General features: G+C 29.4%; 1 protein-coding gene and 1 long non-coding RNA gene across 3 annotated transcripts; both read right to left on the reverse strand.

Moving 5' to 3' along the window:
- Nucleotides 1–1722: 1722 nt before the first annotated feature.
- Nucleotides 1723–2764, reverse strand: LOC130015576 (uncharacterized). Its single transcript, XR_008790739.1, has 2 exons — nucleotides 2354–2764; nucleotides 1723–2154 (listed from the first exon to the last, which is right to left on the reverse strand). It is a non-coding gene; the product is annotated as an uncharacterized LOC130015576 (long non-coding RNA).
- Nucleotides 2765–6832: 4068 nt separating this feature from the next.
- Nucleotides 6833–11735, reverse strand: LOC126680842 (nucleolin 1-like). Of its 2 annotated transcripts, none has more exons than XM_050376079.2 (17): nucleotides 11600–11735; nucleotides 11475–11514; nucleotides 11162–11325; nucleotides 10808–11020; nucleotides 10554–10691; nucleotides 10354–10452; nucleotides 10158–10256; nucleotides 9942–9989; nucleotides 9132–9233; nucleotides 8656–8712; nucleotides 8486–8577; nucleotides 8295–8412; nucleotides 8079–8167; nucleotides 7904–7994; nucleotides 7724–7815; nucleotides 7209–7510; nucleotides 6833–7097 (listed from the first exon to the last, which is right to left on the reverse strand). In XM_050376079.2, exons 1-17 carry the CDS (start codon nucleotides 11630–11632, stop codon nucleotides 7066–7068), a joined length of 1809 nt encoding a protein of 602 aa, XP_050232036.1. In that variant the 5' UTR covers nucleotides 11633–11735; the 3' UTR covers nucleotides 6833–7065. The 2 variants fall into 2 exon arrangements, with proteins under 2 accessions (XP_050232036.1, XP_050232035.1); XM_050376078.2 differs by having other exon boundaries at nucleotides 10554–10694.
- Nucleotides 11736–13372: the final 1637 nt, after the last annotated feature.

The following is a 13372-nucleotide window of genomic DNA, read 5'->3' on the forward strand; positions in this document are numbered from 1 at the left end:
TTTGCATCAATCTGAAATCAACTTGATATTTATAGTGGCATATTTTATGTTTTTATATTTGACTATGAATTTGACATATTATAGTAAGAGTCATTTTAATACGTCTAAACCAAAAAACTAAAATTGGAGTATAACTGATGGTAAACTGAAAATTAACTTAATGTAAACCGAATGTGTTTTAAAATCTAAAGTTGACGTAAGTTGTTCTGATATTTTCTAGCATTTTGTTGTGTGAATTGTTAGAATTTCCTTTTTTATTTTGATATTTAGTTGATTTTAGGCTGATGTTTAATCAATCTTAAAATTATCAAATCTCCATTAATTTCATCTCAAAATATTAAAATTTTACAATCCAAATTAAACTGATTCGTGTCATCACTTATGTATTAGTGAAAAAAATTGACACTTGGTTGATCTTTAGTTGACATTCAGTTGATCTTCGGTTCACATATGGTTGATATCTGGTTGACATTTAGTTGATCTTTGAAATTTTTCCAAATTACAAAAGATGAATTTCAACAAATTAAAGAGAACTCGTCAAAACAGTCGAAATCGACACTTGCCAACCTTGGAAAAGGGAGAATTAGTAATAATAATTTTAAATCGTTTCGCGTAAAAAAAGTCAACTAGTTAATATTTGGTTGATTTTTGGTTGACTTATAGTTGATAGTTTGTTGATTTTCAGTCGACATTTGACAGATCTTTTAGATTTAGCTAAATTATAAAAGAAAAGGTTCAACATATTAAAAAAAGTCATTAAAAAGTTAAAATTAATACTTGTCAACATTATCATTGTTTTTGTTGTTCTAACAAACGGAGTTGAAAAGAATCCATTTAGATAGTCCTTTGATTGAATTACCTAAATTTTAGAAATTATAAAAGTTCGAAATCCATTTTCTTCTTTTTTGTAATCTCTAAATAAAGAGAGTCCATTCAAATTGAAAAATGATAACAATAATTTTGTACTATGTTACAGAAGAAAAAAAAAATTAATTGACTGATATTTGGTTGATTTTCGGTTGACATTTAGTTGATTTTTATTTTTATGAATAGTTGATTTTAAGTTAAATCAAATGAAACAAAAATATTTTAGTTATAAAATATAACATGGTAAAATTAACACTAAGGTCATATATACATCAATCCTACACGTTATAATAAAGACGATTCAAAATTCATGTTCCTACCATACATATTCCAGTTTCATAGAGAAACAAAATGGTGTATCTATTAGCATTAAGCCTAATAGAGTTTGAATATGCAAATCAACCATATAAGAGGATTACATGAATTTTATTTTATTTTAAAGCATATATGCAATAATATTAAGACAAGAGAAGTTCAACAATCAACATATCAATATGAATTTTAGTTGCATTGAAGCAACTCCTATATGAATTTTCACATATGATAAACTAATAAATAAATATATTTAAAATTTAAAATTGATAATCAACTAATTTATGGTTACATAAACACCTGATAAATTAATAAATATATATTTTACAATTGCGAATTGATTTAAGGTTATTAAAATACATGATAAATTAATGAATGTGTTTTAAAATCTAAAGTTGACATGAGTTGATTTATAGTTAGAAAAATACATGATAAACTAATATGTCTATATATATATATATATATAGTTGACAATAAGTTGATTAATGGTTATAGGAACACTATCAATATATATTCCACAGTTGACAGTGAGTTGATTAACAGTTATAAAAAATACAAAATAAAATAGTAAATATATTTAAAATCCAAAACCTACTAAAATCAATTCATTTTTTTTATAACTAACAAAAAGTTTGCAGAGAAAGACAAGACAAAACAAAACAAACTAAGCTATTTCACAAACCACACTCTAATATAGAATTTGGCCATCTTCCCAAGTAGGCTGTCAATTAATCAACAATTCATCTATCAAGAGTTGCACTTCTTCGACTATCACACAAATTTCCCCATTTTTTCCCCTCTTCCTTGCCTGCATCTGATTCAGCGATCGCATATGTTATCCATCTCTATTCGCATTATCATTTCTGAATTCAGCCATAGTATTATCGCACTACACGATATCGTTCAAATGATATCATCTCTATATGCTTCTCATCCTTTTAAATCAAACACCAGCACTCAACAACTCTAGGAACACTAATACAAATTAAGAAAAATGGGCGTATAAATATGCTAAAAATTACTAATAATCTAATACTGGTACTTCATCATAAACAAGAAACAATTCAATTATGAGAAGAATTTTCAACAACAAATCTTCATAACTAAACAAACAAAAACAGACTAGATCTAGACAAACTAATTAAAACCACAATTAATTATCAAATGAACTTACTTTGTAAATAATAGTACCAAAATTTCTATAAATCTCGTACATCTGTTCGATCGATTTGATTTGTCGTAATCGAGAAAGAGAAGGCTAACTGAGAGTAAAACAGAAGGCTGTCGGTTGATGTTGAGGATCGCGGCAGGCGTTGGCGGTTGTCGTTGTCGGAGCATAAACGGAAATCATAGGTGGTTGTCGGAGTGTAGGCCGTGGGTGGCGACGGTGATAGAGGTTGAAGAAAGTGAGGTTTACTGAGATTTAGATGGAGAAGAAGGAGTGACGTGTGGTATTGAGGTACAAGACATATCAACAGTATTAGTGGGAAGTTAGGGGTAAAATGGTACTGAAATTGTTATAAGGTATAAATGAAAAGTTTTTAAACTAATTGAGAGATTTCTGCATATTTATTTATTTTGAGTCACTAACGTATAGTTTTATGGAAATTGAGATATAGAATGTAATTTCCTCAATTTAAATTTTAGAAAGTCCATTAGACTTCAATTTATTGACAAAACTCTTTAAATTAGAGAGTTTGTCAATTTTAAAGAGGTCATTGGAGATGCTCTAACAATATTATCTCTTTAATTGCTTTATCTTCTCATTCAAATTAAACTCTAACTAAGTTATATCTTTAATTATTTTATCTTTAATTAGATAATTACCATAAAATCTTTAATTAACTATTCAATTAATAATTCATAAAGGGCGATCTAGTAAATTTGGGTTGGTATCGTGATTCGAGATTGGCGTGGTCATGTTATGCAATAGATCGGCAATGTAGTTGGTTTGGTTCTTTCTCTCCTAAGCTGGTAGAAGTTATGGACATTAGAGAAGCCCTGGATGAAAGACAGAGACAAGTTGATAGTCGATTCGGATGCTATGGAGGTGGTGCTGGCGATCAAAAGTCCAAATTACAAGGATACTGAATCGTTAATGGAGGACTGTGCTGTTTTGGCGAGCAGTTTGATAATATTTCTTTTTACTCGCGAGGCGATTTGCGAATCAGGCGGTGCATGTTCTTGCGCAATCCGCCAATTCTTTGTTAGGTCATCCGGAGTGGTTCTGTCACTTGAATTTCTCACAAATGTAAATGCTTCCGATTTTATTTAATAGAATCATTATTTTTCCAATAAAAAAAATCAATCCTTGTAGGTTATTCATGATTCTAGTGAAACTAACATATTATTAGTTAAAAACAAAAAAAACATATAGATGCAAACATCCCCTACTAGGGTGAGCAACGGTCAGTTCAATCATCAAACCGCCCCTAAATTACAAACCGCTCGGTTATTTAAAATTTAAGTGACCGAACCGAATTAATTATAATTATATTTTGGTGCGGTTCGGTTTAGTTGGTGACCGGATTTTACATATACTTGTAAATTACACAAAAATCAATTTCGTTACAAATTTTTTATACTGCACACAATTTCAAATTCAAACATTTCCATTTAAATATTAATTTCACAATTTTTGTTTCTGTATACAATTTTAATTCCATCTAAAGACCAATTTGATAAGTCTTTGTACCTGTATAATATCACAAGAAGATTAAATACAAAAAAAAAAGAGAAAGATTTGGAAATTGATGATGGCTATAAATTTAGCAAGTGAAATTAATATTTAGGTATGAAAAAACAAGATAATAAGGAAAATGGAAGGAATGGGTATAGATTTAGAAAGTGAAGTGGTATTGGAGTATCTACAATGCAGTTTTAAAAATAATATTAAATTTAGCATTTAAAAATAGCGAAATGTTATATTTAGCATGATATTATAAATTTCTCTCCAATGTTAAATAATAAAAGGATGTGTATAATTCATTTAAAAAAAAATGTGTATAATTAATTACTACAATAATTATTATTTATTAATTTTATCTATCTTTTCTATTATCTGTGACTATTTAAAAAATCTATATCTATCTATAACAAATATAAAAGTGTATTCGCGGGGGGAACACTTCTATTCACGGATAAAAATACCCTCTACATATATTATCCAAGTTGATATTCCTAATTGTGATATATAATAATATTTGTGCTTAACAAATAGAAAGATGACATTTCTAATCCATAAAGGACACATATTAAAAATAATTATCGCAGTAGCTATCTTTCTGTATTAAATTCCTAATCCTAAAAGGAATTATACAACAACTATCATTATATGTTAAATTCTTAATCCTAAAAGAATATGACGATTTTCATTAATATTAAGTAATCATATATTTGTGTTAAAGCTTTGATATTTTTTATATTTATTAGTTATTTACTATGAAAAATAATATAAATTTGATTCAATCATATTATTATTTTTTAATAACAACAATATCAAAAATTAAATCTATTGCTTAATTCTAACTTTTAACATTTTTAATAAAAGAAATTAAAATTTTATGAAATAATTAAACAAAAACAAATAAAAAAACACAAGTCTAATAAAATTTTAATAATAATATATTATTAAAATATACAATTATAATAATAATAACGGGTCATATAAATATCGTTAACGTGCGTAGCACGTGGCCAAAAAAAACTAGTATATCAAAAAATAGTATTTGAAAACCTAAAAATATACATAAAAGAAGTCTTTAATCCATGAACATATACATAACCAAGAAACTATAGAGCATGATTGAATTCAAAGCAAAACCAATAAAATTCAAATATCAAAACATAGAAAGTATTGAACATAATTAACAAGTAGGTATTAAAAAGAGTTGAACTTTTTGAGATTAAAGGTTTGGGAATGAATTTAAAACATTTTTTGGTACAAATAAAATGGAAACGAATGATTAGTACCTCACTGAACTATAGAGATAAAAAAGCAGAGCTGTGCTTATTCCACTTCTATTGGATTTTAAGATCAAAAACAAATATGGATGACCACAAGCTATTTTTTTTTTCCAATGAAAGCGAAATTAAACTTCACAAAGGAAGAGTTGTGTTTGATCATGTATTTAGGTAGGTTACAACCGTCCAAACTTTAATCTATAACAAAAATAAAAGTGTATTCGCGGGAGAACACTTCCATTCACGGACAAAAACACCCTCTACATATTTTATCCGAGTTGATCTATAACAAATATAAAAATGTATTCGCGGGGAACACTTCCATTCACGGACAAAAACACCCTCTACATATTTTATCAGAGTTGATATTCCTAATTGTGACATATAAGAATATTTGTGCTTAACAAATAGAAAGATGACATTCTTAATCCATAAAGGAAACATATTAAAAATAATTATCGCAATATTCCTAATTGTGACATATAAGAATATTTGTGCTTAACAAATAGAAAGATGACATTCTTAATCCATAAAGGAAACATATTAAAAATAATTATCGCAATAACTACCATTATGTATTAAATTCCTAATCTTAAAAGGAATTGTGCAACAACTATCATTATGTGTTAAATTCTTGATCCTAAAAGGAATTGCATATATATATATCACTATATATAAAAGAATATGACGAGTTTCATTAATATTAAATAATTATATTATAATATTTGTGTGAAAGCTTTGATATTTTTTATATTTATTAGTTATTTACAATGAAAAATAATATAAATTTGCTTCAATCATATTATCATTTTTTAATAACAACAATATCAAAAATTAAATTTATTGCTTAATTCTAAAATAATTAAACAAAAAAACAATGGAAATTTTCCAATAAAAGAAATTAAAATTTTATAAAATAATTAAACAAAAACAAATAAAAAAACACAACTCTAATAAAATTTAAATAATAATATATTATTAAAAAGATATAATTTTTTTAATATTAAATAACGGGTCATATAGATATCGTTAACGTGCGTAGCACGTGGCCAAAAAAATTAGTTCAAGATAAAAGCATGTTTGTTGATTTAAACGAAAACCCATATGTGAAGTTTTTTTTTGAAATTGTAAATAAGCAATCAATAGTAAAATTTAGCATGTACTATACTGGATACTAAATTCAACATATAGAATATGCTAAATTTAATGAGATATAGCATTATATTGGTCCTATTGGAGTGGAATTTAAAGATAAAATGCTAAATTATAAAATTGTTATTACATTGCATTGGTTAGAACTAGATGAACAGAAGAAAAAAAATGGAAGAAAGGAGAAAAATGGTAGAGATTTTACAAAATGAAAATGTGCGGCTAATAAGAGGATTTTTCTGTCATAGGATTGTGTTCATTTACACAGCACAAAACTACTACGACGTTTTAAATTTTAGGTGGTTCAGTTATTACAATTATTTTTTAAGTGTAATCGAGAACCGAACCAAATTGTCAAAGTTTTAAGAATTCTAACCATAGCCAAACAAAATTTCCAAATTATATTTCGGTTTGATTCAGTTAACAGTTTAACGTTCACCTGTCCTAGAATTGATATCCAGCTTCAACATCCTCGTCGATTTATATCAAAATAAATTGATTTATCACAGCAGAACTGTATTATGGATAATGAATCAGATAATTTGGAGAAGTATAATTTAAAATAACTAGATAATAAAATTACACACTAAATACTTCTTCAAGTATATGTATGCAAAGTACATAGAGTCAAGGATAGTAAAGCAGTTGGAAAATTACTTAAATAATACTACTTCCTAATTAAAAAAATAACAACGCCAAACAAAATCTTATGAGCCTGTAGCCACTGAAAACATAATATTCGCTTCATCGAAACAATTTAAGACTCCTCTACTTTCACTCATCATCGTTAAAAGTGGTTTTCTTCCCTGCAATAGAGCAACATACAAGTAATTAATAAACAATATACAAGTTCCAATCAATATTATAATATTTGAGGATCATATTGCTTAAAGAAAGCAAGGGGGATTGAAAATTACCAGAAGCAGTCATACTGGGCCTATTAGGTCCACGTCCTCCTCTGCCACGGAAACCGCCTCTGTCACCGCCCCCTCTGCCACTAAAACGACCTCCACCACCTCCAAAACGACCACCACCACCTCCAGAACGACCACCGCCGCTAAAACGACCACCGCCGCCTCTGCCGCCACCTCTTCCACCACTCTCAGTCCTTGGTGGTCTTGCCTCTTCAACAGTCAAATACTGGTCTCCAAATTCACAGCCATTGAATTCTAGAGCACTACTAACACCCTTAGGATCCTGGAATTCCAAATAAGCCATCCTGCATGTGCAATTGAAAATATGTAAAACACTTAAAATTGTAATAAATGTCATAAAACAAGTAACAATGATCTAAACAGAAAATCACTAGAGGTGTAAAATAGTTTTTTGGCATCATAATGTAACAAATGACTACAGATAATAAAACAAGATTTCCAATTCAGCTTGCATATAATATATAGGTGAAGAAGAAACAGAATAAAAAAATACTAACCCTTTGATAGAACCAGTCTCATAGTCTGTTGGGATAGATATCCTTGTAATCTCTCCACAATCTTTGAAATGCTCCCCAAGAGAGTTCCTAATCTGTGTGATTTACATTGAATACATGATACAAATTATTTTTTTAAGACCCAAACTAGCTATGTAGATCAGCAAAAGAACAGAAAAATACCTCATCCTCACCGAGGTTCGTATCAAACCCCCTAACAAATACTTTCTGACCCTGGCTTCTTGCTCCTTTCTGGAATGAGTTGTTCTCATTGCTGCAGAAATTGAACATTAAGTAGAGGGACAGCAGAACAGAACATATAATTACCGCATTCTAGAAACTACTAAAAGAGATGTACCCGCTATAAGGGGTCCTTTCACCCCTTTCCCGAGCCAAATCAAGCTTAATGTCCCGACCATTTAAATTTTTTCCATTCAATTTGAGAGCCTGTGGAAACAGAACAGCATTCGCATCCAGTCATTGACACAAAAATAGAAAAAGAGGAACCTGAAGTACCAGAAAATCCCTAATGTAAACAACCAAATTACAAACAATAAGCAGAAGGGACACTTGCCTCTTGCGCTTCTTCGGCCGTGGCAAATTCAACATGTCCAAAACCCTTGAACCTCTGTTCTTGATCCAGAGCAAAGCGAACATCGACAATTTCACCAACATCTTTGAAGAAATTTTCTCTGCAGCAAAACCTTAATCAGAGACAAAGTATGAAGATTTTTAAAAATCCCAAAATGATAGAACTAGACATACATATCTGCTCTTTCAACTTGAAAAGATAAATTGCCAGCAAACAGTGTCTTTGATCCTGTAGCTTGGATCTTGGGAGTGACTGGCGTTTTAGGCTGCATATAACCAAAAACCATCAAAATTGCATATTGCATAAAGGAAAGATACAGAGTACAGGAAGAAAGAACAATTACAGCTTTCATGTCTGAGTTTGAACCAACTTTGGCATCTACGATTTTCACATCAGTATCCTGTTTGCAAGCAAAATTAAGTCACTCTCAAGAGACATCTATAAACAAAAAACATTTAGAGTTGTCCAAGAAAGTTTAGAGGGTCCCTATATTGGCAGTTAACCAATGGGTCAAAACTACATAAAAGTTAATCACATTCCTCAAACAAAATAACTACTCTAATTCTACTTTAACAATAGTGATTCCAATTAAGTACAGAAACATATAGAAGAAAGTCTTTTAATACTTGTATCATTGATCAAAGATTGGGTCAGAATTCACCAACATACTCCATGATTTACAAAGGCAAGTCATGTAGCTCAAAATAGTATTCATCAACGTTAACAAAAATTCGGACTATAACATATAATTTCTAGCTTAAGAAAATCTCAATATCAAAATAAATAAACTCTTACAATTTTTGCAAAGAAGAGACTTACATTTTTCTTTGTGGTCTTAGCAGATTTTTCATCTTCACTTTCTTCTTCATCTGAACTATCACTGTCGTCCTCACTATCATCTTCATCAACATCCATTTTATCCTACATTTCATAAAGGCAAAAAATTGAACATTTACACATTAAACAAAATATAAACCAGAAGACAGACTAAGAGTTCTTGATATAATTCATTAATTAATTAATTGCAATTTAAAACCTGCAATATATGCCTAAAATTAATAGGATGTCCAATGTCTAAATTTGAATTGGGGACTATTTGAAGATCAATCCGATGGAGCATGAACATAATCCCTTCATATTCATTATACCAAAGCAGACAACAGTGCTGTTACAAAAAATCGACATAAAGCAAAAGTCTAGCTAGATCTCACTGCCTCACAGGAAGGTCACATTAAAATCCACATAATCACAATCATAGGCTTCAAATTATCCATCATTCTAAATAGTTCCATAATCATTTTCTTAATGATTATAAGGTTCATACTTAATTTATAGATATGTAAGTATTCTTTCTGAGATCCACACAAATCAAATCATCAATTGTACTTGACAGTCTTTCATTCTCATTTCATTAATGATTACAAGGTTCACTAATAGGCTCAGATATACAAAAGCAAGCAATGTCTGGCATGCCATGAACATCTTAAGGCGGCAATAAATGTAACAGTACAAATTTATTCACACTCATGCAGAAAACAAACATGAACTTCAACTTAAAGAAGCACCACAGAGTATAAAGTACTTCTGTTAGCAAATTATTCATTAATATTGAAGTTTGGGATTGCTTACCTTTTTAGCATCCTTAGTTTGAGCAACAGCAGCCTTTGCTGGAGCAGCCTGTCAGATACAAACAAAGAAAAAATTATGTCAAGATGCCAATACATTATTAGCCTTGGTTATTGCACCCCAAGATTCAAAAAAATTCACAGGAAATCAAAACAATTGACAGGCATTCTAAAAATATTAAACATCTAAAACAAATAAATAAAGAGTACAGATTAACACCTCATCCTCATCAGAGGAATCATCCTCGCTATCGCTATCACTTGATTCAACTTTCTTTTTGATAGCTGGAACAGGAACCTTCTTAGTAGCAGTAGGAGCCTAAAAAAACAAAATACAGAGATCAACAGAGTTCACTAGCAGCAACTCCATGGAGACTAACATCTAAAACAAATAAATTAAGAGAACAGATTAACACCTCATCCTCGTCAGAGTCAGAGTCATCCTCGCTATCGCTATCGCTTGATTCAACTTTCTTTTTGATAGCTGGAACAGGAACCTTCTTAGTAGCAGGAGCCTACAAAAAAAATTCAGAGATCAACAGAGTTCACTTGCAGCAGCTTCATGGAGACATTCTCAGCAGCAAGTGGCTAAAATAAAATTGATGACAAAACTCACCTCATCGGAGTCATCATCTGAAGACTCTGACTCTGAACTGCTACTATCAGCTTTGGCTTTCTTAGCAGGTGCAGCAACAGCACCATTTTTGGCAACTGTTTGCTGTTTCTTTGCAGGTACAGCAGTCTTTGCAGGAGTCTTCTGATAGAATAATGGAAGACCACACAAATTCATTACTTAGCTACAAAACACACAGCTAGTTTTCTACCAAAAAGCAGGTGACTTGTCAATAAGAAATATGACTAAATATCCACCTCATCATCAGATGATTCTTCAGATGATTCTTCTGAACTGCTATCTTCCTTCTCTTTTTTAGGAGCAATAGAGCCATTCTTTACAGGAGCAGTTTTTTGAGCAGGCACCTCCTCATCAGATTCATCATCTGAAGATGATGAATCATCACTACTAGATGCCTTGACAGGTGGTTTTGCTGCTGCCTTTGGAGCAGCCTTCTTTACAACCTTAGCCTACATTAAGTAGTTTGAAACAAAATCAAGCCCATTCAAGAAATTACTTCAGACAAACATTAACAATTAAGCTTTCAAAACAAAGGTAATGTACAAATATACTTGAAAATCATTAATTCGCACAAAATAACGCAAAATTACCTTCTCTTCTTCCTCGGAAGAACTGTCATCAGAACTGCTCGACTCCTCTTTCTTCTTTTTCTGAGCCTTAACTTCAACCTTAGGCTTCTGAACAGTCCCCTTTTCTACCTTCTGTTTCTTTGCACTCACAAGCTTCTCCAATTCCTCCTCAGGTTCTCTCTTACCTATATCATAAACCCCAAAAAACATACCCAAATAATTCAAATAAAAATCATAACCCACCACATAAACATAACTACAGAAATCATTTTCTCTAAACTTTTTACCAAAAGATATCAAAAAACCAAAAACAAGTCTAAACTATTAATAATACCTTTCTTTGAAGCTGGAGTTACAGCAGGAGCAGCGTCAACCTATTACACAAAAAACCCAAATAAACATAAACCCTAATCATAATAGAAAATCAAATGAGACAAAGAAAAAAAGAATTAACAGTACCTTGACGGCTGATTTCTTGCTTGATTTACCCATAATCTATAGATACGAAGAGATAAAATGATAGTTTAAACTGCGGGAGCTCTGTAAAACCCTAGTTTCGGAGATATTTTAAAGGTGTTAGGGTTTTGAGTTTTGTGGTAGTAAAGCTTAGTATATATACGCGTGTCGCACACTGTGGGTTTAACTAGGGTTTTTTTGTGTACGCTCGTCTATGTTATCATTCCGTGGAATAGCGCCTCTTTTTTTTCCTCATTTTCTTTTGGTTCCCATTATTGTTTGGCTAAATTTAAATGTTGGAAATGATAGTTATTTTTTAAAAAAAGTTTGGAATTAAATGTAATTAAAATTATCTATTTTTTTACGATAAATTGGAACGCTGACCCATCACAAATAAAAAAACATTGATGTGGTTGTATATTATAATGTCCACGTCAGTATTTTTTTAAAGTCGGTGTCTTGATTTGCGAAGAAATGAAAATTGATAAGTAATATTGACAAGTTTTAAAATTTATGTTTTAATTGAAAATCACGCTAAATTTTGTGATTTAATTTATAATTAACCCGATTCTCAAAAAAATTGTAATTAACCTAAAATAAAAATTAAAAAAAAATATACTAAAATTTCTAAAAAATTAATTTTACATTAAAAAAGTTAAATTCCTGAGTAGTATTATAAAATAAACCAAGCTAAGCTTTAAACTATTTTAAACATGAATTCAAATAAATATTATTAGCTTTAATTATAAATCTTTAAAATTATAACTTTTAATTACATGTTGTAAATATTAAAATTAGATATAATAAAATAAAAAGAAAATCACAAAAATACAAGAAAAAAGCCCACTATTTTACTAATTACAAGCAATTATGAAAACATTTCATCCATACCATTTCTCATAAAAATATTTCACTAATACCACCTTGGCGTAAAGCTGGTGCACCAGATCACGCGCGGGTCAGTTCATGAATGGCACCCAATTCATGTTGTATCCAATTCAGCTTTTACTGAATTGGATTAAACCCAATTTTTTTCTATTTTAATAAAACAAATAATTTATTTTATATCCAATTTATTTTAAATATTTATCTAATATTTGAATTACAAAATATTAATGTTAATTTGAATTTTGAAAATATAAATATATTAAATTTTAAAAATATAAAATATAAAATATAAAACATATAAATACATAAAATGATACAGTTTTAAAAAACATAATATTATAAATTATTTTTCAGATACATTGTTGATACATACTGAACACGAGTCTGATGTATAAATAATTTATTTATCATATGTATAATTATATATTAGAGATGTATATATCATGTGTAAATCATATATCAGTGATGTATTTATAAAGTACATTTTTAAAAATGTATCTATCATGTATAAAAAATTGTATCTATTATGTATAAAAAAATGTATCGAATATGTATAAGTATATAAATGAACCGCTCGAATTAGTTGGTTGATTCAATTATATCGATAAAAATTAAAAAATTTAGTTAATACGTTTAATTAAACTCTAATATCACTACATATAATTCACTTTCTCGATTGAAAATTTTGAAAAAAAAAAGAAATTATTCCACCTATGTATCGTCTAATTACTTAATTTTTCAAATAATAAATTAATATATTTGATATCATATAACTATAATTTATACATGCTATCTATCATGTATTTATTTAAATATATTTAAAAATATATCTATCGTGTATACATTACGTATCAACGATGTATCTATTACGTACATTTAAAAAATGCA

The sequence above is a fragment of the Mercurialis annua genome, linkage group LG5, assembly GCF_937616625.2.
Source record: "Mercurialis annua linkage group LG5, ddMerAnnu1.2, whole genome shotgun sequence".
NCBI classification, from domain to species: domain Eukaryota; kingdom Viridiplantae; phylum Streptophyta; class Magnoliopsida; order Malpighiales; family Euphorbiaceae; genus Mercurialis; species Mercurialis annua.

Coding starts and splice junctions, on each gene's coding strand:
- LOC126680842 (XM_050376078.2), bottom strand. CDS start 11,632: ATGGGTAAATCAAGCAAGAAATCAGCCGTCAAG. Junction 8,413..8,485: donor CAAGTTGAAAGAGCAGATAT/GTATGTCTAGTT, acceptor GTTTTGCTGCAG/AGAAAATTTCTTCAAAGATG. Junction 7,995..8,078: donor GAAAGGACCCCTTATAGCGG/GTACATCTCTTT, acceptor CAATTTCTGCAG/CAATGAGAACAACTCATTCC.